Source organism: Protopterus annectens, chromosome 9.part0, assembly GCF_019279795.1.
Source record: "Protopterus annectens isolate FY-2018-M chromosome 9.part0, PAN1.0, whole genome shotgun sequence".
NCBI classification, from domain to species: Eukaryota; Metazoa; Chordata; order Ceratodontiformes; family Protopteridae; genus Protopterus; species Protopterus annectens.
In genome coordinates, this window is record NC_056743.1 from 459,784,118 (window position 1) to 459,811,265 (window position 27,148).

At 44.9% G+C, this 27,148-nt stretch overlaps 1 protein-coding gene across 2 annotated transcripts in view; it reads right to left on the minus strand.

Moving 5' to 3' along the window:
* The window catches only part of GPAT4 (glycerol-3-phosphate acyltransferase 4), an 845,426-nt gene that overhangs the window by 174,511 nt on the left and 643,767 nt on the right, over nt 1-27,148 (minus strand). For both annotated transcript variants that reach the window (XM_044082998.1, XM_044082999.1), the window contains exon 9: nt 21,854-21,909. In XM_044082998.1, the coding sequence (XP_043938933.1) occupies nt 21,854-21,909 (56 nt within the window). The remainder of the gene's footprint in view (nt 1-21,853; nt 21,910-27,148) is intronic.

Below are 27,148 nucleotides of genomic sequence, written 5' to 3' on the forward strand. Positions count from 1 at the left end.
TCTGTGCTGTAATGGACACCTGGTTTAAAGAGGCAGAAAGCACCCCTGCACTCCCAGGCTACAACTCATTACATACCTTTCAGCTCCAGAATACGGCCGGAAGCTCCAAAGGCAGTGGTGTCTCCATATTCTTAAAGGATACGCACACATCTAGACTGGTAGCCCAGCATAATGCATCCGAGATACTTCAGATACAACTAACAGTGGGTAAGATGGCGATACAAGTCATAGCCTGCTACAGAATACCAAACATGTCCCTAGACTCTCACTCCAACTTCCAAAGCACCCTGGAATCTATCAAGGTCCAAACAAATACTCTCATATTGGGTGACTTCAACTACCCTTCCATCAACTGGGAAAACTATTCAAGTACCACTGAATCTCAAAACATTGAAAACTACAAAGCAACTATAAATAACTGCACACACACACACACACACACACACACACACACACACACACACACACGCATCCCTCATAAATTAAATATACAAACTCCGAGATAGCATTACAGTGGGGTTAGGAAATTAACTGTAGTGCGATCTTGGAGTTGGTATATTTAATTTATGGGGGGTCAGAGACCCCCACTTGGGGGGTGCAGGGGGGCTTACCCCCTGCAGAAACATAGTAAACAGTGTGTGGGATGTTATTTATAGTTGCTTTGTAGTTTTCAATGTTTTGAGATTCGATGTTACGACTTTTAGATGTTTTGAGGTTTAGATGTTATGAATTGAATGTTATGAAGAGTAGATGTTTTGATAGGTACCCATATATATATATATATATATATATATATATATATATATATATATATATATATAAATATATATATATATATATATATATATATATATATATATATATATATATATATATATATATATATATATATATATATATATATATATATATATACGTACACACACACACATGACTATCACAAGGTTTATATTACAAGTACAGAGGTGGGGATGAGTAGCGTCACAAAACTATGTATATAGTTGGAAGATGCTAGTAAAACTATTCAGGTACTGGGGCATTGGTAAGACTGGTTGTGAGGCATAGTATTCTGAATGAAGAGAAGTGGTTTGACGATATAGCTGTGAATTATTTAACTATGTTTCAATCAATGAAAATACTGTAGTGAATGGTCTTGGAAGCTTAGAGGGAGATTTGTCAGAACAGATTAGGGTCAAGTCGTCAGTGTACTGATTTAGGGTAACATTTTGTTCAGCAGTGTACAGATCATTAATGAATACGTTGAAAAGTCTGGAGGCTAGTGTATATATTACATCCTTGTGGGACACCAACTGGCAAGAAGGTGGAGAAAAAGAAGTTATGTCTTACCATAACGTTCCATCTGAGTTGCTGATCTTCTTCCAGTCATCACTGATGGGTTCGGTTCCGAGTCCTCGGAACAGAGTCGGCCTAATACCAAGCTCGCGTACACCAAAAACGCTTGAGCTAAGCTGCTACCCACAATGCCCTTCTCCCAGTTACCTCAGATCGAGTTTGCATGCCACACATAGAAGAAACAAAGACAGAGGCCATCTCTGCGCAGAAACCCTGAAACACCACAAAGACCCAGAAGATCTGCCAGGAGCCTTTGGTGGGGGACGATGGGAGGGTGTGATGACTGGAAGATCAACAACTCAGATGGAATGTCATGGTAAGATATAACTTCTTTATCTGATGTTGTTAATCTTCTTCCTATTCATCACTGATGGGACAGAATCCCAAGCTACTTTGAGAACCTGGGTGGTCCTTATGGAAGAACATTCCTGAGAACCATTGAGCTGAAGGCCGCTCTTCCCCTGGAGACCAGATCGAATTTGTAATGCTTGATGAAGGTATGGGGTTTAGCCCAAATGGCTGCTGCACAAATGTCCTCCATGGAAGCCCTAGAATAGAATGCAACCGAAGTTGTGATGGCTTTAGTTAAATGAGCTTTGATATGATCAGATTTAGATTCATTCGTAAGGGAATATGCAAAGGTAATGCAATCTCTGAGCCATTTTGATAAAGTAATTTTTGATACAGCACATCCCATTCTAGGATGAGAAAATGAAAAGTTGGTTCGACTTGCGAAAGGACGTAGTCCTGTCTAGGTAGAAACGTAGTGGTCTATGTACGTCCAATGAATGAAGGCAGTATTTCCCTTTGTTTGAGTAGTTTGGGAAAAATACAGGGAGCTCAATGGACTGGTTAATAGAGAAGTCGGAAACCACTTTGGGGAGAAAAGATGGGTTAGTATGAAGGGATACTTTGTCCTTATGGAAGATTAGATATGGGCTCTTGATGCATAAAGGCTTGTAACTCAGATATCTGCTTGGCTGATGTGACCGCCACCAAAAACGAAGATTTATTTCCAAGACAGGAATTTTAGATCACATGTCGCGGCAGGCTCAAAGGGAGGTAGAGAGAGATAAACTGGAGAACTCAGGAGAGATTCCATTCCTCTACAGGCTGCCTGATAGGAGGTCTACTACGGAAAATTCCCTTGAGAAAGGTCTTGCAAAGTCGGGTGGAGATAAGAGGAACTCCATCTGAACCGTTATGGAAATTGGAAATAGCTGCTAAATGGACTCGAATAGTAGAAGCTGATGCCCTATTGTCAAACAACTCAGAAAGATAGTGAAGAATGGTGGCTGTAGGAGTTGAAAAGGGATCTAGCATCTGATTATTCGACCAGATAGCGAATCTTTTCCATTTGTTTCTGTAGAGTTTTCTAGTGGATGGTTTACGGGAGGCCAGAATAATAACCCAGACCGAAGAGGAGAGGGTATCCTGCCTGGAAACTAATGGAAGTGGAGAAACCAAGCTGTCAGCTTGAGAGTGGATAGATTTGGGGGAGTCAGCCGTTGTGGGTGAGCCATTAGGTCCGGACGAGTGTCCAGGATTCAAAGAGGTTGTAACAGGTGAGGTCGGAGGAAGGGAAACCACACTTGACGAGGCCAGAAAGGGGCAATGAAGATCACTTTGCATATCAACTGAATAGCTTTCCTTAGAAATAAGGATATTGAAGGATAAGCATAGAGGAGACCCTTGGGCCAATTGCAAGTCAAAGTGTCTCTCAGTGACTCCCCATGTGGGGGAAAAAGGGCAAAGTAACTGCTGCATTTTTTGTTTGAGGGGGAGGCGAAAAGATCACAGCAAGGCTGGCCCCAATGGCAGAAGATTTCTGCCATCACGTTCAGGTTGAGAGACCACTGGTGAGGACGGAGGATGCGTCTGCTTAGTCTGTCCGCAATCATGTTGGAGCTCCCTGGGATATGCAATGCGATTAAAAAGTGGTTGGAAGCTATCGCCTAATGCCAAATTCTCATTGCCTTGCGACATAGGGGGTAGGATTTGGTCCCTCCCTGTTTGTTTATGTACCAGATGACAGACATATTGTCTTACTGGATAGCAATTGTTCCTGACGGAAGGAGCGGATGAAGTGCCTGCAACACTTAACAGCACCACTCAACTCCAGGACACTGATATGCAAGTTGACCTCTAGGTTGGACCACGTGCCTTGGACTGTCTTTCCCTAGAAGTGCCCCAGCCCCCACCCTATCAGGGAAATGTCTGTGGTCACCATGGCGTTAGGTTGGGGAGTCTGGAAGGGGCGATACCAAATAGTTTCATCTGTTCTCATCCACCAGAGGAGATCTTGTTTGCAGGAATTGGTGATGAGGATCTGTGAGTTCAGGGGTTGGAGACTGGATACCCACTGGGACAAAAGGAGCCATTGTAGTAGTCTCATATGCAATCTTGCTAGGGGGACAATTGCAATGGCTGCCACCACAGACCCCAGAGCCTGAAGAAGAACTTCCCTTGCAGGCACCTTCCTTCGACAGAGTATCGGACCATGCGGCAAAAAAGACTGAGGATATGACGTCGGTCATGCGCATTTGTACCCTGACGTCCTGACGTCAGACTAATGCGCCTTGACCGACGTCAGCCATATACTTTGGTATTCGGGCCGACTGGGACAGCGGACTACCCAAGTGTTAGGACTGCAGCAATGTGGTATGAAGAACATCATGGCTTGAGTGCTGAATATTGCTCCTATAAATTCCAATTGTTGGGTGGGATGAAGGTTGGATTTTTCCCAGTGAATTGTGATGCCTAGGAACTCCACCAGTGCTAGGGTGTAGCGGAGGGCCCTGACCAGTATGCGCTTGGTGGGGGCGGACAGGAGCCAATCGTCTAAATATGGAAATGCCTGGAATCCCTGAAGTTTCAGATGAGCTGTCACCACTGCTAGGCATTTCGTGAACACTCTGGGAGCCGTCAAGAGACCAAATGGCAGGGCTCTGAACTGGTAATGATGGGCTCCCAGCTGGAAGCAAAGGAGACTCCTGGAGCGTTTGTCCATTTTGATATGGTAATACGCATCCCGGTGGTCTATCGAGCACATCCACACACCCTCGCGAAGAAATGGGAGAATGGATTGTATTGTGACCATGCGGAATTTGGTCTGAACTACTGATTTGTTTAGTTGGCTGAGATCCAAAATGGGCCTCCAGTCCCTGGACTTTTTTGGCACCAAAATGAATCTTGAGTAAAACCCGGATCCGCACTGGTCTGGGGGAACTTGTTGAATGACTCGTTTTTGACACAGCTTTCTTATTTCTGAAGCTGCCTCTTCCCTTTGACTGGATGGAACATCGGGAAGGAATTTCGGATGTCTTGGGTAAGAGATTAGAGGGATGTAATAACCTCTGGAAATTATTCTCTGCACCCACTGATTGATTGTAATAGAGCACCAGGCAGCTTGGTGCAGAGAGAAACGAGCCCAGACTGCTTCCAAGGAAAGCAATCGGGCAGCTCTTCAGGAGTGCTGATAAGGTTGTCCGGAGAAATAATCTCTGGAATCCTGATTTCGGGGACCCCCTCTGCCCCAAAAGGGGCGTCTTCCATTATCGGAACCACTTCTGCCTTTGGGGTAGTCCTCGCCACGTGAACTACAGAAAGGGCCTTGAGATCTTTTGTGCCATATCTTTCCATTCCTCTGGTTCCTGGAGAAAGAGTGCTGAGGCCTGGAAAAACATAGGCCAACAGCAGACAAGGATTTCCCATCCTGCTCACACCTGGCTAATGTGTCCTTCACTTTAGAACCAAACAAGGCGGACGGTTTGATAGGGGCATTTAAAAAGGAAGACTTGAAGGAGTCCGCGAGGTCACAAATACGCATCCAGGCATGGCGTCGCATATCTACACCTGCACCCGCAGCTCTAGCCATCCCCTCGGTTGCGTGGGACAGCAACCTCATGGATGAGTTGGAAATAGACTCTAGGGTAGCAAATTGGGAAGCAACTTTATCATGTACCCCATCCAAAACATGACCCACGAGGGTTCCAGAGAGTTCAGATACGACATGTCTTTGGAGCCTCGTAAAATGTGCTAAGTACTTCAGAGACCCAATAGCAAAGGTCGCTAAAGCAAAAACTCGCTTCCCTAGTCTGTACACCACCCGGACACTCTGTTGGGCAGGTGGACAGCAGGACTTTCCTCTGCAAAGTCCTTTTTCATGGCAGCCACCACCACCATAGCGTCTACTGGTAAGCCTCTCGACCAATGGGGCTGTTCCTCTGGAGGGGAGAGTATCTTGTCTGGTCTCCGGGGAATGGCCTCAACAGTATCAGGGTTCTTCCATGCCCGCTGCACGATGAGATTGACTAAGTCATCGGCAAGGGGGGGGGGGGTCAGCCAAGAAGTAGAGGGCCGAGAGCAGAAGGCCTGCAGGAATACGGATTCCTCCGAGGAAGGGTTGGAGGGTTTCCAGTCGCCTCTCTGCCTCAAAATTTCCAGGATGTCTCCAAAGGAGACATCATCAGGGGATGACTGTGGGGACCCCTCCACATCATCGTAATCCGTATCTTCAGTTAGGGACTCCTCCGGGGAGTTCATGTGTTTCCTCTTACACGTCCGTTTCCAAGGAGGTTCTTCAGTGGGAGCAGAAAGGAGACTGCCCTGTACAGGGGTTTCCTGAGGACTGTGACCTTGGTGTCCTGGGGGGGTGGCCTGTGATAGCTGCAGCTCAGAAGGAGTGGGGGGATGATCCGACATAGAAGGAGCGCTTCCTGAAGTAAGCACCCTCTCCATCACCCGGAAGGCAGGCCCGCCCGAAGATGAATGGGAGCCCAGAACCGTGGTCGCGGCCCTATCCCGGGGATGGAGCCTCAAGCACTCCCGGAGCCAAAGATGGAGCCGATGAAACAACTGGAACCATTCCCGGATCCAAGGGTTCCACCCCCCCCCAAGGATGAGATTGAGGAAGGGATGGTTCCGAAGGAACCCAAATGAGCCTCGGAGCCTCAGAGACGGTCACTGTCGCCGCCGATGAAAGGAGTCTTCCCAAAAATGTCAGAGCTATGGGCCTCGGAACCGAAGGATCCAAGGGAGGAGACTGCGTGGGAGTTGCAGGGGCAATGGACACAAAGCCCGGAGTGGGGTGGGTTCAAGGAAAATTTCTAATCCCCCTGGCTGTCAGCAGCTGATCAAACAGGCACACCACATTTGATTCAGATAGGCTCCTGGTGGACCTTACCGACACTCCTGAGGGGGAGTCAGGAAGGTCCAAATAGGGGCTAAAGACTTGTCCAGCAAACGGATCCAAAGACGGGAAATACTAGGTCCGAGGTGTAGTAAAAGTCGGCACCGAGGATTCCAGTTTTGAAACAGGCAAAAGGCAGACTATCGGTGCCAAAAAAGGGCTCAGAGCCAAAGTAATAGCTGGGGTGGAGGTCATTATAGACTCAGAGGAAGTCGTCGGTGCCAATGCCAGAACTGAGATAGGGGACGTCAGTGCTGAGGTAATGGCAGGTAATAAGGTAGGAGCCGAAACCACAATCGGAACCATAGCAGCAGTCGGTGCAGAGGGGGCGCTGAAGTGGAAGTCATCACAATATCTGAAGAGACCAGTGGAGCAGAGCTTGGAGCCGAGGTTATCAGAACCGAGGAGGCGATCTTGTGCTCCATGGAAGATTTATGGGCCTTGTGCTTATGAGGCTTGCCCTTCTCACCAGCTGGTGAAGAATGGTTCGAATGAGGACGGTTTTTATCCGTTGATGGAGGGGTTGAGACCTCTGATGCAAAAATAGCCTCAGAAAAAGGAGAAGGAAGCAGGCTTTTCAGAATACGTTTATTTTTTTTCTTTCATTCAGCATCTGCTGACTGAAGTGAACACAAATCTGACAGGAGGTTTCACAGAGAGGTGTGGAAACCCCAGACAATAAACACATTCCTCATGCAGATCGCTGTTGGGGAGTTTACCATTGCAGGAAGTGCAATGCTTAAAACCCCAGGTCCCTTTCTTTTCAGACATACCAAAAAAGTGAGTCACTAATCCAAAAAAAAAGGTATTGAGAAGGGAAGAAAATACCAACAATGGTATTAAGAATACCAGGAGGGTAAAGAAGGGTGTTTACCAATGATGGTAAGAAAGAGAATACCCATGGGTAGAGCTAGTTAAGAAGACAAGAAATATAAGAGTTTTGCAAGAAAAACTTACAAAATATTGCAAAATTTGAAAAATACGATACTTGGCTGGAGAGCTCGATAAAACGCTGCTATATGGCTGTGCGGCAAACGAGATCTGGGGTAACTGGGAGAAGGGCATTTTGGGTAGCAGCTTAACTCGAAAGATTTTGGTGTACGCGAGCTTGGTATTAGGCCAGCTTGGTTCTGAGGGCTCGGAACCGAACCCATCACTGATGAATAGGAAGAAGATTAACTTCAGATAATATTTTTCCATTTCATTGCTCATGCTCTGTTTGACAGGTAACTGTGCAGCCACTGTACTGAGGAGTTAGCCCTAAGAATGAAGAGTTTATGTCCATCCTTCTAGCGGAAGACATCAAAAACGTTTGAAAAATCTAGGAAGATGGTGGAGACTAGGCTTCTGGCATTTCTATGGATGCTGACTTTATTAACAAAATTCAGCAAAGCAGTCACTGTGCTGTAATGAGAAGGAAGGCATGTTGGGTTTCAGAAAGAAGCTGGTATCTATACGGTGGTTGAGAAGCTGTATATGAATACATTCTTGTAATACTGTTGATAAGGGAGGCAAAATGACAACTGGCCTATAGCGTGAAAGATATGCATTGATTCCACCCTTGTACATGGAATAATGAATGATTTTTTTTCATAGTAAGGATTCTATTTTCAGATAAGGACCGATTTATCAGAATTGAAACTGGATATACAATAGCCCCAGCTGCTATTTTAAGATGCTCACTCAGGAAATTGTCAGGAGTAATTGTAGTAGACTCATTTGTTGAGGTATATTTTGATGGTTGGCAGGAGAAATGTTGAAAGAGGTTATCTCAATGCATAGGACCTCAAGAGTCCCGTTAGTCACCTGGTCAGTTAAAGATTGCACTGTCTGTATAAAGCAGATATTAAATTGGATGGCTATGGTACAGTTTTGTTTCTGTGCATTTGACATTGGCTGTACAGCTTGCCCTGGACTTAGTTTACTGATGGAGGTCCAGAACGGTTTTGAATAACTTGCTTTGTTATGTTTCTTAATTGTCTATACTTGACAGTAGAGAGAGAGAGCGGTTTCATTTTTTTGTCGAGACTTTTCATGTTATGTCTCTTTTTCATGAGATGTTTAGTTGCTAAGGATAGCCATGGGGCAGGGTTGGCCTGTATTATTTTTATTCGGACAGGAGCTACTGTGCTTAGGACACCTAGGAAGACTTAATTAAACTCAGATAGGATCATCTATGAGCAGGGTCTTTAGTGCCTCACAATTTAAGGAGATGTAGTGTATTAATAAATGTATCTTCATGAAAAACAGTATGTTTTCTTAACGGGCTGTAATGTGGTGTTTTGGGGCTGTTGCTTTTGGTACTTTATGGTGTAGATTGGTAAGTGATCCCTTAGGCTGTCAGAATTCCATGGGATGATATTTTATTTGGAGAGGATGTCACAATCCAAAAGAGGGTGATTGGCTGTAGCTGTGTTATATCTAGCTTGTACGGTTATAAGTTTGGAGAACTTGTACAGATGTATGTTAACTCTTGGATTTTCAGATTGTATGGGTTTGCCAATCTACATTAGCATCACCCAATATTACAGCTTCATGAGGAGGCCCAGCAGAGAAGATCTTGCAGTGTTTTAGCACTGTTACCAGGGGATACGTATATACCCATGACTGTTATAGTCTTGTGACTATTTAGCTTTAACACCGTTAGCAGGATTTCTGAGTTAGAGAAAGTTGGCAAGATTTGGGGGGGGCAACATCTAGTATGTTTCCATAAAAAACAGTGGCATTACCATACTTTTTGTTGCTCTATCTAATCTGACAGAAAGCAATCAGTTTACAGATGCAGAGTAATTAACAAGGATGCACAAAGTAGAACAGGTTTTCTTTCACTTACTGAATGCCGACACCAAGAAGCTACAGCTATGACTAACTTAACAGTTATGAGAATGGTAAGTGGTCAGCTTGGTAAGTGGTCCTTACCATGCAAGGACTACTCCTTTGAGGAGAATGTCACAGCCCCTTTCCAGCACACAATATATATAAATATAAATATATATATATATATATATATATATATATATATATATATATATATATATATATATATATATATTAATGGACCATTTGTACATTTGTAGACACAGCTCAGGCGAACAGGATCACATAAGAAATTAACAAAACATATTTACAAATACAAGGATATGCTAAAGAACAAATATTTATACATATTTATAGCTGCGGTGGTGGTGCTGCGGTAGCGTTGTCGCCTCACAGTTAGACGTTGCCCATTCGATTCTCAGTTACAGCATCTTCTGTGTAGCGACATGCGTGAATGGGCATTCCTTTGTTGAAGGTTGTGCGTTAGGCCCGGCAAGCCAGTACGTAAAAATCTACTGCCAATCATTAGCGGACCGGAGTTCCGCTGTGGCGACCCCTTACCAGGAAAAGCCGAAAGACACAATTTACAGCTGCAAGAATATGCATTGTGACAGAGCTACTATTATTTAAGGTACAGAGACCAATGTAATGTCCACAGTCTCAGATGTCCCCCTTGAATGAGGTACTCAGGATGTGATGGGTTCTTTAATGTTGGACAGCTTCCAGCAGGCTATCTTAAACAGACACATGCTTGTCCCTGCAGTTCAATTCACAGCATCAGCACAACTATAGACTACTATACTGTATCCCAAGGTGAACTTAGACATGGGCACAGTCCTCCTTCATCCCAGATGGGGGGAAAATGAGAGCTTTTCAACAATGGCTGGAAACTAGACAGTAGTAGTCTGAGATGTAGGCATCAGCTGAAGGGATGTGTCCTACATATGCCAGCTTATCTACTTCTGACTCATGGCAATCAGGACTCTCAATGAGAAAGCGCTACCCTTCACTTTACTGAAGGGGTCCCAGACACCTCAGAAATCTCTGTATCGGGCCTTTTCTGGTTCAGCACAGGCAGAACAACCCTGTCTAATTGAACCAAAGTGTCAGTGAAAGCCAAGTAATTTGAGAGGGGCTGTACCCAGTGTAGGTAAGGTGGTGGTCTTTGGTGTTTTGAGTCTCACGGCTACAGCAACAACCATCTTTAAGGTCTTTATGGGAAACTAAGACCTCAATGCAGTCTCTGGAAAACTCCCCGCATACAAGAATTCTAGGGATCTCACCTTCCCCTTCAGAAATAAGCATACTTTCCTCCAAAACTGAAGTGCCTTCAGGTGCAGGATGTGTGACAGAGGCAACATTCTAGAAGGACAACAGAAATGCTGACAGCATGCTGGCTTGTAGAGTGAAACACAGAACTTGGCTGCTATCATCTCCAGTAGGAGGCTGTAAAAGTATCTCTACACTACCAGAATCACCTGACCCAAAGAAGTCAGAGTGATCCGACAGAATGTCCTCAGCCTCCAAACACTTTTTATCTCTGTAAATTGATGCTTTTTTTTTTTTTTTGCAGAAGACTGATGGGGTCTATGGTGGCACAGAACTAGACAACACACTTTTTCTGGCTGCAAAATCCTGAAGGTACTGATGTTATCTGCAGACTGTCTTCAGGCTGAATATAGTACAATATGGACTGAAGTCTACATTGTGTTCCAGGCCTAGGTAAAACCAACACCTGTTAGGGGAAGACTCTGTGGGGATTCTTTTTCCTCCAAAAAATACAACTACTGACTTTAGACACAAATTCAAAATGACAGCTGTCAAAATCAAACATTCAGGTACAACAATTCCTTACAAAATTGTTTTTTAAAAATTATATTGCGGTACTTATCTGGCTCTGTAAAATAGTCCAACCAATGGACTCAGACTGCTATGAAATACACAAAGCTGCACAAACTCTATGGCAAGAAAGATATGAAGATGGTGTCACCGGACATGCATCTTATACCACTGACATCCTTGCTTTCTGGTATCAGGGCCTCAGCCTAAGCCCTGAGGGAAGGTAAAGCTATGAAGTTGTGCAATGGCCAGTCAGACTATCTGCACACAGTATATCCCAAAAGTCAGGACTACAATATTGAATACAATAATGAACATTTCCTGTTTTCTCTTTTGGAAGTCTTCAACCAGGTCCCAGGATTCCTGGCCAAAGAGGGTGGTGAGTGGAGCATACAGAGAGCATCTACTTTCCTTACAGCAGAGGGAGAAGAACCCATATGTATTTGGGCTACAAAGATGGTATCCAGGTTGCAAAGATGGCAGCCATCAGTAATAGCTCTACTGGTGAAGTGAGTAAAGGCTTGTCATCTTTCTCACATAATGGAATGTTGCTGCAATATTGCAGGGGATATGGGTAGAGAAACTACTGAACATTTCATAGTGGACTTCATGAGACTGAGAGTTTCATCATGGGGAGATGTAGGTAAGGGATGTCTTGTTATCTTTGCCCATCTCAAAGACAGAACCCCTGGATTTTCAGAGTCCCTTCCCAAGAACAATGAAAGGAAGTGAGATCATCTCTTAAGCTAAGCTCTTTTGAATGTCAGTGTTGGGCATTCTCCACAGCCACATCCTTGACACAAATCAAGTAGGTCTCCCAAAATTTCCTTTCATCTTCTGCAGGTGTGCAGGCTAAAGTGCTGGTACAATGCAAACGTGACCTGTCAGCCACAGGAATACTTTGAAGATTTCGCAGTTTAAGGCATCAAATGTGTGAAAAATGATCTTTGTTAGAGATGTTAAGTATACAAATGCAGAAAAGGACTGCATGATACAACAGCTGAGCATGCCCCATAGCCAAAACACATAGCACCATAGGGTTTACTATCAAAATTTCGATGCCACCTGCACTGAATTTGGCAACTCCAACTTCACAGCACTGAATCATGCAATACTAAAACTCAAAAGGCCATAAACACCAAATAACTAAATCCTTACTGTTCCAGACCCAGAAATGAGAGGTAACTTGGGTCCCAGGGAGTGAAGTCAAGGAGTATGGCACTCTGTATTTTCAAAGTTGTGTGACTTGGTGCTGTGAATTTGGCGTTGCCAGATTCAATGCAGGTAATGCTGGATTTCTGATAGTAAACTGCATTATAGTGTGTATCAGTAGAAAGCACATAAAAGACCTTTCAGTAAAGGAAAAAACATTAATATGTCAAGCTGCAGTTATCAGATGAAAAGCAGCAATGCTTATCCACTAAAGGAAGACTCTGAAGATGACTACACGTTTCAAGACCAAAGCAGCTAACCACACTAATACAGGGATCAATTCAAGAGTAAAACTTAAGACAAGAAAATTGCACCAAAGAACAACACTAAAGCATATTAGAGTCTGTGTGCAAGGCCCTGTGTCCAAGATATGCAGTAGTGACATCATATAATGGTGTGTGCCAAAGCATTTTACATGTCTGCATGCAAGACCATAATATGTTTACAGTGTGTGGAATGAAGTAAGCATTAAAATGCATCTGCAAATGAAATTATCTGAGTCAATGACATTGGTGTGAAACTGCATACAGGGTCTCTACAACAAATACTGCAGAGTTCCAATTACGTTCAACAAAATACAACAATACATCAAAACACTAAGGAACACAATTATCCATTTTTTGTTACACACACAAGCTACCTTAACACTATTCCCACACAACTGGTTCAGCTGCTTCTGCCACCTGGAGAGAGAACAGGGACAGGGAGCATCCAAAACGGAACACAGTGCCTTAAATGACAGAATCAAAATGGTTACAGACCAACATAACTGCTTACTACCAAATGATTCAGCACATATTATGGAGGATGCCTGCATTAGGTGGTCCACACTGGGACATTTTTAGCTCAAGTCACTAAGTACGCTAACTGGGCATAATGGGAATATGTTTGCTAACTATCAAATGACCCACAGCACTTGTACTTAAAACCAAGTTTATATTTCATTGCTGCACATTCTGTAGTACCACAGCACTTGTACTTTAAACCACGTTTATATTTCATTGCTGCACATTCTGTAGTAGTGTAAATCAGGGAAACATGAAGCAAACACAGCTGCACTATTTCAATTTCCACATAATGAAAAGAGACTGTGGTGAACTCTCACCACCCCCTTTTCATCAGATGCTACTCAATCTGCCACCATTGGGGTGGCAATCACCTGCAGATGGGCAGATTGAGCAATGTCTGCAAGTTGCTTGCACACACTAAGTAGATGCCATCTAGTTCCTGAACCTTAAAGGGTTACAGGTTCAAATGTCAAGATGATGTCAAGAAGCCTGCATCTCAAAACAGTAAGTTATGTACTCACCATAACGTTAGATGTATGTAGTCCATCTCGCCTCACATTCTTCACCTGTGGGTTTGGAGCCGAATATCGGCTCCAACTTGGCCTATTTACTAGCTCGAAAGTCTTTGATTGGCTGGGCTAAGATGGTATCCCACAATACACTGCTCCACATCCCCAGATCTAGTTTGCTGCCAACAGAAGTACAGGATGCCTCACCCAAACACACACATCCTCAACAAAGAGGTCCAACAAATTAACCAAAGGTACTCAGCAATACAAGAAGGACATGGTGATCCTCCAAATCCTCCAGGCCTGGGGGACGGTGGGAGGGGGGTAATGAAGAATGTGAGGCGAGATGGACTATATACATCTAATGTTATGGTGAGTACATAACTTACTGATGTCATGTAGTCCTATCTCGCCTACATTCTTCACCTGTGGGACAGCGTCCCTAGCACCTACTTCCTGGGTGGCTCAATGGAAAATACTCCTGAGCACTGTGGAGCCAAAAGATGATCTGCCCCTGGACACCATATCCAATTTGTAATGGGAGACAAACGTGTGAGGAGAAGCCCACGTCGCAGCTGCACATATATCATCCATCAATAGCCTAGCCTGAAAGGCTGTGGAAGTGGAAACAGCTCTTGTAGAATGTGCTCTGACTGGAAAGGGCAGACTCTTTCCTCCTGCCTGATAAATAAATGAGACGCAACCAGCTATCCACCTAGAGATGGTGACCTTGGAAACCGCACACCCCAAGCGATTCTCTGAAAACGAAACGAAGAGCTGGTCTGACTTCCTCCAATCTTTTGTCCTATGTAGATAAAAGCGTAGTTGTCTATGAACATCCAACAGATGAAACTGGTACTCTGCCTTGTTGGAAAAATTGGGGAAGAAGACCGGCAGTTCAATGGACTGATTAATATTAGATAAGGAAGCCACCTTGGGAAGAAAGGATGGGTTTGGTCTCAGAGAGACTCTGTCTTTATGGAATATCAAATATGGCGGCTTGATGGATAGGGCCTGGATTTCTGAGACTCGTCTAGCTGAGGTGATAGCTATCAAAAAGGCAGACTTCCAAGTAAGAAATTTTAAGTCGCAGGAGGCCGCAGGTTCGAAGGGTGGGAGAGTGAGAGCCTGCAGAACGAAATTGAGGTCCCAGGGCATAACAGGTTGAGATACAGGAGGGAGAAGCAGAAGGGTGCCTTTCAAGAATGCTTTACACAGCCTGTGTGCCATTAAGCTAGGCTCGTAAGCTACATGAAAATTTGAAATAGCCGCCAGCTGAACTTTGATGGTGGCTGAGGCAGACCCTTGATAGAACAAAGCCGATAGAAATTCCAAAACTGAATTGATGGGGGCTGTGTAGGGGTCAATACCTTTGGACAGGGCCCAAATCGAGAACCTTTTCCACTTACTAGAGAAGATCTTCCTAGTGGAAGGTTTATGGGAGGACGAAAGAATATGGACCACGTCTGGAGAAAAATCATGACATCTGACTATGGATGGAAGTGGAGTAGCCAGGCAGTCAGCCGAAGGGTCCCCAGTGAGGGGTGGAACTGTCCCGACATATGTGTCAGCAAGTCTGGACGAGGGTCCAGAGTCCAAGGAGTATCCACAATGTAAGGCTGAAGGAAGGGGAACCATACTTGATGAGGCCAGTGTGGCGCGATCAGAATCAACCTGCTTCCCAAGGATAGCGCTTTCTGAATTACCCTTGAGATAAGGGGAAATGGAGGGAAAGCATAAAGTAGACCCGAAGGCCAGTTGTGCGCAAGAGCATCCCTTGGAGACTCCCCCGGTGGGGGGATCAACGAGAAGTAGCTGCTGCATTTCGCATTGAGGGGACTGGCAAACAGATCACAGCAAGGCTGACCCCATCTGCTGAATATGCTTTCTGCCACTCAGCGGTTCAGGGACCACTAGTAGGGCATGAGGATCGCCCTGCTTAGCTTGTCTGCAATCACATTGGTTTTCCCCAGGATTTGCGTTGCCACCAAGGACCGTTGGGAAGCTATCGCCCAATTCCACACTCACATGGCCTCTCTGCACAGAGGGTAAGATCGGGTTCCTCCTTGTTTGTTGAGATACCACACTACTGACATGTTGTCTGAGTGCATTGCAATAGTCCCTAGAGGGAGGGCATCCTGAAGTGCCTGCAATGCAAAAAGCACTGCCCTCATCTCTAGGACATTTATGTGCAAGTCTATCTCGTGCTCCTGCCACGTGCCTTGGACCATCCTGCCGAGATAATGCCCCCCCCCCACCATATCTGGCAGGCATCCGTGGTCACTGTGGCTACCGGGTCGGGTGGTACAAACGGTTTTCCTACATTTAAGTTGTTGGTGCATAGCCACCAACTGAGGTCCTGCTTGCATCTGCCTGTGATTAAGATTGAACGGGATAGTGGTAGTCTTTGAAAGGACCACTGGGCAAATAGGAGCCATTGCAGAATTCTCATATATAACCTCGCTAACGGGACCATCATGATAGTAGACGCCATTGTCCCCAGTAATTGAAGAACTAGCCTTGCCTTCACGTGTCACAGAGGCATCATCATACGAACCTGTTGCTGTAACCCCGTGATCCTCTCCAGTGGTAGGAATGCCCTCAATCGAATAGTGTCCAACTCTGCTCCTATAAATGAGACATGCTGTGAGGGTAGCAAGGCAGATTTTTTCCAGTTTATTGTAATGCCTAACTGGTGACATAGATTGATGGTAGTATCTTTGTTCTGACAAAGTAGATGCTTGGTGGGGGTGGAGAGGAGCCAGTCGTCCAGGTATGGAAACACCTGGAATCCATGACGTCTCAGGTGAGCCGTTACCACTGCCATGCACTTGGTGAACACCCTGGGGGCTGTGGTGAGATCAAAGGGCAGGGCTCGAAACTGGAAATGCCTGGCTCCCAGCCGGAAGCGTAGGTGACATCTGGATGCTCTGTACATTTTGATGTGGTAGTAAGCATCCTTCAGGTCGATGGAGCACATCCATACTTCTTTTCCCAACAATGGGAGAATCGATTGTAGCATGACCATCTGGAATTTGGACTCGCGTACGTAATGATTGAGTTGGCTGAGATCCAAAATGGGTCTCAGGTACCCCATTCATTTCAGCACCAAAAAGAATCTTGAGTAAGTCCCTAATCCGGTCTGGTCTGGGGGGACTGGTTGGATGACTCCTTTTTCCAGCAGCTGAGAAACCTCTGATGCTGCTTGATCCCTTTGACTGGGTGGAACATCTGGGATCCTTTTGACGGGAGGGGGTGCGGAGTAGAATGGGATGGTATAACCTCCGGCGATTATCCCCAATACCCATCGGTCTTGGGTGATGTTGACCCAGGCTTCCGGATACCGGGAAATCCGACCCCCGACTGGCTCCGGAGAAGCACAGTCGGGCACATCCTCAGGAATGAGAGTATGGGGAACCACGAAAGGAATCGCGGTCCGCAGAACTGCGGGGGCCCCCTCTGCCTCTGGGGTGACGTCTCCCTGAATACGACCCCCCTCCCCTGCCTTGGGAGGGGGTCTCACCTTGTGCGGCAGGAAAAGGCCTTTGTGATTTCTTGAACCACATCTTTCCCCTTCGCTGAGCCCTGGGCTAAGGTCTCGACGGGAGGGAAAAATGGACCCCTACGGCAGACAAGGTCTTTCCTTCTTGCTCGCACCTGGTGAGGGTGTCTTTCACTTTGGTCCCGAACAAGGAGGAGCCATCAAAGGGGGCATCAGTGAAGGAAGCCTTTAAGGCCTCCGCAAAGTGACACAGGCGTAGCCAGGCTTGCCTCCTGAGGGCCACCCCTGAGCTAGCCGCCCTACTCGCTCCCTCGGCTGCATACAAAATAAGTCGCATGGACAAGTTAGCGATGGAGTTGAGGGTAGAGAGCTGAGTGTTGACAGTCTGGGCCACCGCCTCAAGTACGTTAGAGTACCCGCTAGAGTATCTACTAACTCCTTAAGGAGATCTCTCTGGAGCCACATGAAATTAGACAAATAATTCAGCGACCGCAAGGTAAAGGTAGCTGAAGACAGGGTATGCTTCCCGTACCGGTCCACAGTCCTAGACTCCTTGTTTGGAGGATGGACCGAAGAGGAAGACTCAGCAACTTCCTTCTGGGTGGCTGCTGCCGCCACCACCATAGCATCTACTGGGACTCCCTTTGTCAAAAATTATTTTCTTTGGGGAGCGGACAAAAATTTGTTAGGGCGTCAAGGAACAGGCTCCACAGAGTCAGGACTCTCTCACACCCTTCGACAAATAAGGTCAAGGAGCTCGTCAAAGGGTGGAGACACCCAGGAGGCGGAGGGCTGAGCGCCAAAAGCCTTAAGAAATACTTACTCCTCCTCGGAGGGGGTTTTGGAGGGCCAGTCTCCTCTTTGTTTCAGCATCTCCAGTATATATTGGAGAACGAAACATCCTCAGAGGAAGATTTGGGGGACCCCTCCGATTCCTCGAGGTCAGTATCGGAAGTGAGGGACTCATCCTGGGAGTCTATGTACTTCCTCTTGCACATTTTCTTTCTGGGGGGGTTCCTCAGGCATGGACTCTGAGGGCCCCTCAGAAAGAAGGGGACCGCTCATGGGGGTATCCTTAGGCCCTGGCGCTCTGCTATCCAAAGATAGGTGGGCGTCAGAAGCTCTCGCCAGTATTGTGGGGGAAGGTAGAACTGACCCAAGAGAAGTAGCTGATGTAGCCAGCACGCTCCGCATAGCCTCGAAGGCGGGACCTCCTGAATCGGAGGACCACCCTCTCTCCAAGGCCATGACCAGGACTGGTGTCCCCGCAGCCGAGGCACCGAGAGGGAGGCTCGGAACCGAAGGGTGTTCCGAGGCATCCCCCTCGGGCCCGACAGAGGAGAACAGAATCTCGAACCCTGTGGACAGAGCTGATGTGGGCACCAATAAGCCCCGCTGGGGGATCGGAGCCGACACAGGAACATCTCTTGGAGCAGAGCTTACCGGCTCCGACGACAAGGATGCGCTGGGAGGAGGAATAGCAGAAATAACCTTAGGAGCCAGCTCCGGAGCCGACTGGGTAGGAGCCGAGAAAAGTTTGGCCAACACTGGTGACTGTAGGAGCCTCTGCACCACCCTATCTACATCTAAATCGGAAAGCCTGGAGGACTTGGAGGAGATGGATGGAGACCTAGACCTCCTATCTGGAGAACACTGCCTCAAACTTGGCGACCGGCTCCAAATTGGTTCCAGTACGATCGGAGCAGAAGCCGACTCACCAGACACAACTACCTCCTGTGGCCCTGATAACGGTGGAGCCGAGGAAGCAGACTCAATAATCGTGATTTTGGAAGGTGGCTCCAAAGCAACAGATGGAGCCGAAGACCTTTTGGATTTCGAGGATTTAGACTTCGACTGGGAGCCGAACCTAAATCCTCCTCAAAAGACGGTTTAAGCAGTCCCTTTAGGATTAATTTGTTTTTCCTCTCTTGGAGCACCCAAGGACTAAAGGTGTGGCAGAAGTTGCCCGACTCCTGAAGGTGGATGGCTCTAAGACAGTAAACACAGACCGAGTGTCCATCTATGATGGACATCTTATAAGAACACTTTGTACACTTTTTAAAACCAGAGGGCTTATGCTCTTTCTGCTCCTTAGACATTCTAAGGCTACAACCGTAGCAGCCGCTACTGACAAAGGGCGGGAAACCACTCACACAGAAACTGCAAGTCCACACAAGCACAACAAACAAAGCAGGCAAAGGGGAGAACCTCTAACTAAAACGGTTCTCCTCTTAACAAAACGACAACACACCAAATGACAGTCAGACAAACACCACAACGGAGGACTAGGTCCTCTAACTGAAACGGGCCTAGCCCGAGGGGAAGTTAGGGATACCACAACACAGAAAAAACACTCAACTCACCAGACACTAACGCAGCAACAATAGCTAACAAAAAGCTCCATCAGGCTAATAACAATCAGCAAAATTTTCACAGGAAAAAAGGTTTTATCAATACTTAGCCACAGCCAGGTCGAGACCACGTCCGAGCTCTACAAGTGGCAAACGAGATCTGGGGATATGGAGCAGTGTATTGTGGGATACCATCTTAGCCCAGCCAATCAAAGACTTTCGAGCTAGTAACTAGGCCGAGTCGGAGCAGATATTCGGCTCTGAACCCACAGGTGAAGAATGTAGGCGAGATAGGACTACATGACATCTCCTTTTCATATTCTCCTTATTTCCATATATGAATAAGCAGTAATTCTGAATCGAGTTAACCACTACTGAGCATGTTGAAAAGTGAACCGAGTTAACCACTACTGAGCATGATGGGAAGTGAATCGAGTTAACCACTACTGAGCATGATAGGAAGTGAATCGAGTTAACCACTACTGAGCATGATGGGAAGTGAATCAAGTTAACCACTACTGAGCATGATGGGAAGTACACTTCACATTCTGGAAAGCACAGCAAAACATACTCTTCATAATTTTTCCCCCCTGATATTTTTAGTACTAGGATCCACCAAACTGGTATCAACTCTCCCAGCAGTACATTACAAGCATATGGTCACAGACTTTCATGCAGAACCACATGAGATACTGTTCTGTAGACCAAACAGACTTCTAAATAACCTGTAAGAAAAAGAACAGAATGACACTTCAAAGTAGTTCAAGTTTTACAACCCTATGATTTTCACTGTAAAGAATCATTATGCATTTTCACATTCTTTTGGGTGGCTGATTTAAATCTTACTATTTATGTGCTGTTTGCAAAAGGCTTTAATAATGGTGTCGTCATCTTGGTGAGATCAGCTACAAATACAATAAAAAGTACGGGTCCCAGAACCAGCTCCCTTGGCTGTCCATTAACCTCCCTCCCTCGCCAGCTGTTTCACTCACTGATACCATTTATGTGTCACACTCAAGCTACTTTTCCCTCCACGTAACCATTTTGTCTGTTACCTTCTCCTCTTCAAAAGCCTATCAGTTTTCAGAATAGTTCTGACAGTAAAGTCTTAAGTAAATGAACAACACAACTGATCTACTTCTATATTTGTTCACTAGTACAAATGGAAGTCCATCTGGTTCTGAAGCCATGCTTTTAGATGTGATTATCCTCAAGAAATTGGACTAGATCTCCCCAACTATTTTCCATAATTTTCTCCACCACTGAGGTCAACTTTACCAGCTGAGACTTTGCTAGGCTGCACTGGATACTTCCTTGGGGAGTGGCAGTACACAAGCACACTTCCAGTCAGCAAGAATCTCCCTGATATATGATCTGTTCAACAGTTCAGTCATTAAACACTACTTAATGTATTAAGAACCAAAGGAATGTACCCCATCTGAACAATGAGCCTTATCCTTAAGTGAAAATTATTGGCCAATCATCCGTCAGTCCAGCGATTATTTTCTTACTCTTGTTTCTTCTACTTCCTTTAGCATATAAGAGCTCAGCTTCCTTTTAGGGAAGACATAAAATAAGTAGTCATTCACAGAATCTCTGCTTGTTTTCCTTCCTGCTTGCATTCTGTGTCTTTCCAATCTTCCCTAATTGACTAATCTCTTCTCCTGCCTTCCTTACCTAAAAAATATTTTGCCTTCTTTTAAGTCACTCCCAGTCTTGTCTCAGCCCTTCTAACTACATCTTTCTATGTGGCGGATACAGTGCACTAGTTGACTTTTTCATGACCTCACCATCACAGCATAAGTGGACTTTCTGGCTATAGTTTAGGAACGCATAGCTTGAATTCAAGACTGATGTCCATAAATACACTTATGCAGTGCTGATGAGGTCACTATAAAGACCAAAACATGCATGTCCATAGCTAGTGGGGCTTGGCTTTACTGTCCTAAATCTACCCATAAAAATTTAAAAAGTAAAAAGTCATAAGCATTCAGATGCCATGCAGCTGAAACACTGTATGTCCTTAAGGGGTCATTTGCATATATCCCATGGGCCTCCATTACAAGAAGTTTAAGACATTACACAGTGAAAACTCTTGATTTGCTGGGTTTTTCTAGCAGTTTTTATTTAATGGTTTGTCTCTGCAATTTTTTTACCCTTTGGTTTATTTTTACACACACACCTGCTTGTGTGTATATGTACGTATACATATACATATGTGTTTGCACAAATCCTCATTCAATTTAAATATGAAGCCCCTCCCCCCAAGTGCGTGCTCCCATTACACTTACCTTCTGGAAATATCAGGATCGGTAGTTTGTTTTTGTCATGTGCGTGCTCACTCAGCCTGTGGGAAGAGAAAAGATCAGAGATCAAAAACATCTCCAGCTTCCATCTTTTATCACCATACCAGCCTCTATGTCAGCTGCTCCCTTCAGTAACTACCATCAATTTCAGGCACATTTTTCCAGATCAAAGCAAAACCAGCCAAACTTCTCATCTTCCCTGAGCCACAAGTAACCACAAATTGTTCCTAAGCCCACATCAGTGTTACAGTAGGACACAAATATGGAACACTGATCAGTAAAACAGAAACCTGGTAGAAGATAATCAGCTTTCTTATTATCTTATGTCATTAATGTGTTTGTCTATTTCTGTCCACACGTCTCTATAATTTTAAGAGAGACCTAGCCTGTTCTCATCAATGTCACTACAGAAACAAGCTGGGTAGGATCTGACATAAAAATGAAAATGATCCTGAACAGAACTCCATTTTTAACATCATGTGGTTGTGGTATGTTTTAGTGATGCCTGTTTAATCACTGCACTGTTTTGTTGAAATTGAACTTAATAACTTTAGTATCTAGACAATTACAGGATTTCCTCAGCAGCTTGCCTTAGATGCCAAACCTCTTAATAAAATGCAGCATCCACTAGGGGCACACAACTCCAGGGAAAATGTCACCATTTCAACAAAAGGGTCTAGCAATTAAGTGAGAGTTACTGAACCAGTAGACAATGAATGTCCCTGAACATTTACATAACTCAAAAGCAACTTTAAATCACACAGCACTTTTCCACATGGTTCTGAGTAATCCTTTTTATGATAAAACTACTACAATCTCTACTGACAGCAGGATATAAAAGCTTTGCCTTTGTATGTTTCCTTCATCTTCCAAAGAAATGCATCACATTAAATTCAAACCTTTTAAGAGGGAAGGTGGCAGCATGAATGTGCTGCTAGCAGGTATGTTGTTACTATTATCACTCTATGAAATGCACTTTGTTGATGGGTCCTTACTTAGGTATTACTTTATACTAATCATAAGTCTGCATATTTTTAAACAAAATCCCATATCTGTGGACACCTCTGCAGCCAGCTGATACATAGTGTTGTTAGGTGCTGGTTGCATAAGTGAGCTTGGTTTGCCGCTTCCCATAAGGGATCCTTGTAAATCGTGAAAATAATGCAGCTCTGGTATTACATTATTGAACAAAGAAGAATATATACTTGCCCAGCTTAAAGGGAACATCAACACCTGCAGCAGATGGACGAACGAACACTCATCTAATGCACTGTTCATATCAGCAGACCTTCAAGGAAAAATCAGTGTAGCTCTCCTGAAACAGTAAATCACCACTTGAATTTACTTACTTTCTGTCCCTTTTTGTCCATATAGATTTTTCTATGGCTGCCCATTACTCACTGTCAGGGCAGACACTGGTTTTGTGCTTTTAAAGGTACCTACATTGGTATGTGAAACAGCTCCTGCATGATTTGAGCCTTAGTCCACACAAATGTGAATATGTCCGCTATTCTTTCCCATCATGACACTGATGAAAAAAGGACAGACTGTGGCCTGTCACCAACTCATTAAGCAGTTGCAATAAGGAGTTCTGCACCTCTGCAGAACCCCTCTTCTCTGTGGGACCTGTATTTAATGACCAACAAGCTTGTCCATCCCAGGTATAACCTAGCTGGTTGGGCTGAACTGTTTAAATGAGAAAGCAATAAATACAGTGAAAGCCTGGATGCCATAAATTCTGAACTACTGCCTTCTCAGAATTACTTCTTAATTCAGTATGGCTACTTCCTTTCTGTCTCCTCACTCTTTTCTTTCAATGCTCTAATATGCTTTACTGCTGAAGATGCAGAGACAACAGATATGTTTCACGTAAATATGGTGCAAAGACAAAATATACGTTTCATGTAAATATGATACAGAGACAACGGGAGTATTCCATGTAAGATTTTTTTCTACTGCATGCCTGGTATGATGAAAATCATATCATTCACTTACTTCCAGGCAACCAAAAATACTTTACTGATGTTTAGTGTTTAGCATTATTATGAAATAGAAGGATGCATACACACATATATATATATATATATATATATACACACGTGTGTGTGTGTGTTTGTGTGTGTATAGTTCTACTTCAAAACAGTGAATTACCATAACACTGAAACACAAAACACCGAGATCATCACATTGAAAACTCACAACACTGAAGTACATAATACTGAAAATGTATAAGATCGAGTCATGTATTGAACATGTAAATGAAAAAACTCCAGCTCTATTCAGTCGCATACCGCCTACTCAGGTGATCTGTGCCTGACATACAAGGCCATGTCCAATCCGGAATTAATGGACATGCTCCACCTCAGAAAATCCAAATCCATCAGAGCCACGAGAGCAAGAGACTTAAACCTCAACACAGAAATAAATAGGACATGCTGGAGGGACAGATTCATAACCCAGAGGCTCCCTACACTCTGGAACAGAATCCCAGTCCATGTTAGGCAGTGCCCCTCACTGACTCCTTGACGAGTGGATGGGAGATCGTAGGTTTACCCCGGGGGTCATCTCTGTGTCACTACTAGACAGAGGCACAGTAAACTAAACCCTAAAAGGGCGTAGTATTCTCATCCTAAGGGGTGATGAAAGCCACACACACTCTGGCTAGGCTTATAAATGCCCTAGGACAGATAGCCTAGTACGAACCTATGAACCTATGAACCTATATAGTTTAATTTGTTAATGTTGTATCACTTTAAGACACTGCAGTTTGCTGTGAACTAACATGGCGGATGGTACGTTTTGCGGCTTTGTAGTTTGTTTATAGGTTCACAGTTTCAAAGGTTAGTACTGGGCTATCTGCCCGAAGGCATATATTAGCCCAGCCACGTTGTGCGGTATTCACCGCCCCTTTAGTAGTTCCCTAGACCCTTGTACTAGCAGCTAGTACCCTTGGCCCCTTTCTAGTAGTGATGTTGGTGTGATCCCCGGTGTGAACTTTGTTACCCATCCACTCATCAAGGTTCCTCTTGAAGAGTGATAGTGAGGGGCTCTGTCTTATGTAGATCGGGACCCTGTTCCATAGTAAGGGAAGTCTCTGAAGGAATCTATCCCTCCAGCATGTTCTATTCATTGTTGTGTTGAGGTTTATATCCCTAGAGCGTGTAGCTCGAGTAGATTTGGTTTTGCTAAGATGGAGCATGTTCAACAATTCTGGGATGGACATGGCTCTGTACGTTAGACAGAGATCGCCTCTGAGAAAGCGGTATGCAACAGAGAACAGTCTTAGCTTTTTCAATCGTGCTGCATAGTGCAACTGTTTGAGGCCAGTAATCCTCTTGGTTAGGTACCTCTGTGGTCTCTCCAGCTGCTGGAGATGTCTAGCCAGGTACATTCCAATCGGTGCATTGTACTCAATAATGGGTCTGATGAGGGAAGAGTAGAGGGGCACCATTACATTCCTTAGATCTTGATGCGAACCCTTTCGTGATTAGATGGGTCACATAGAAGGATTTTCTAACCACTTTGGCAACATGGTTATCAAAGGAAAGCTGACTATCTACTTGGGTCCCTAGATCCCTTATTTCTTCTTCAGATTTCAGGGGATTACCTCCTATGTTGTAGTTTGCGGGTACTCTATGTTTTTTCCAAAGGGGATTACTACGCATTTTTTTGCATTTAGCTTGAGACCATGGCTTTGACACCATGCATCAGTCTCATTTAGGCCCTTCTGGAGGATCTCCATGTCGGCCGGAGACTTTATTATAGCACCCAGTTTGCAGTCGTCCGCAAACTTAGTCAACCACAGCCCTTCCGTGCTTGCCTGTACTTCTGAGAAGTAAATGCCAAACAGGAGGGGCCCAGGACAGAGCCCTGAGGCACACCACTCATTACTGGTCTGGATTCGGACATAGATCCCGCTACTCTTACTTTATGGGATCTGTCTGAGAGCCAGTTTGCGATCCATCTTGTGACGTAAGGGTTTATGCCCAGGCTGGTGACCAGGCTGGTGAGCTTATCAATAATACCGGAATGGTGTCAAATGCTTTAGCAAGGTCAAGGTAAGCCGTGTGTACCTCCTTTCCCTTATCTATAGCCTGAGTAACTGTCTCAAAGAAATCCACCAGGTTCAGGAGGCATGATCTGCCCTTGACAAAGCCGAACTGTGTGGGGTCCAGCGACTGGAGGTTCCCAATCTCTCCATTTATGAGTTCCATAATGATTCGCTCCATAGCCTTACAGATCAGACTGGTCAGGCTTATTGGTTGGTAGTTCCCAGAGTCAGCTGTGGCCCCACCGTTGCCATGCGCCATTCTATGGGCACATATCCTGTGGAGAGGCTGAGACTGAACAGGGTATTAAGATGCGGGGTTAATTCCTTTTGGAGCTCGCGTATGAAACAGCCTGGGACACCATCTGGTCTCATGGAGGCAGTTTTTTTAGCTTTAGATAGAGCCCTGTTAACCAACGTATCAGTAATAATTGGACTTACACAATCCCCTGGAATGGTAATAGGCCCTGTAGGTGGTGAGGGGGGGGGGGTGAAATTTGCACTGAACCTGTCAGCCAAGATGTTGGCAATGTCAGAAGGGTCAGTATATTTCTTTCCATTTTGTACTAGCTCATAACAGACCTGAGCATTGCCATTTAGGTTTTGACATAGCCATATAAGGCCTTATGGTTATCCTTGGCAACTTTCTTTTCAAAATTAGCTTTAGTAACTTGATGAGGGTCCTCAATTTCTTACTAATGCTGATCAGGGATGACTTTTCTACTTGAGATTTGGCCTTTTTTTGTAAAAGTCTCCTCCTTTTATTGTAAACTTTACTTATGTCCGGGGTCCACCAGACTGGTTTCTTCTTGCTTGAGGAAGGAGTCTTGGTTTTATTTGGGATAGCACGGTCCATGCAATCCTGAAGATGCATACAGAGTGCCTTGGTGTAGGATTCCGTATCCTGGATATCATTATCCTTCTGCAAGGGAATAGTGAAGCTTTCCACTTCGGATGCAAGTAGTTTGAAGTTTGCTTTGGAAAGGTTTTTGACTATGGTTTCTTTGACTGGGGGAGGTGGAGGGGTGAGGATGTCCAGGGTTATCAGTTTGTGGTTGGATATGACCAAGGAGGGAGTGATAACTGGTGTGGTACAATGGGCACCCATATCTGTGATGATTAAATCCAATATGTTGTCCCCTCTAGTGGGGGAACATACTAGTTGTTCAAGAGCATTTGAATTTATAAATTCTATGAATCACTGAGCATAGGAGTTGGACCATTGGTAGTTC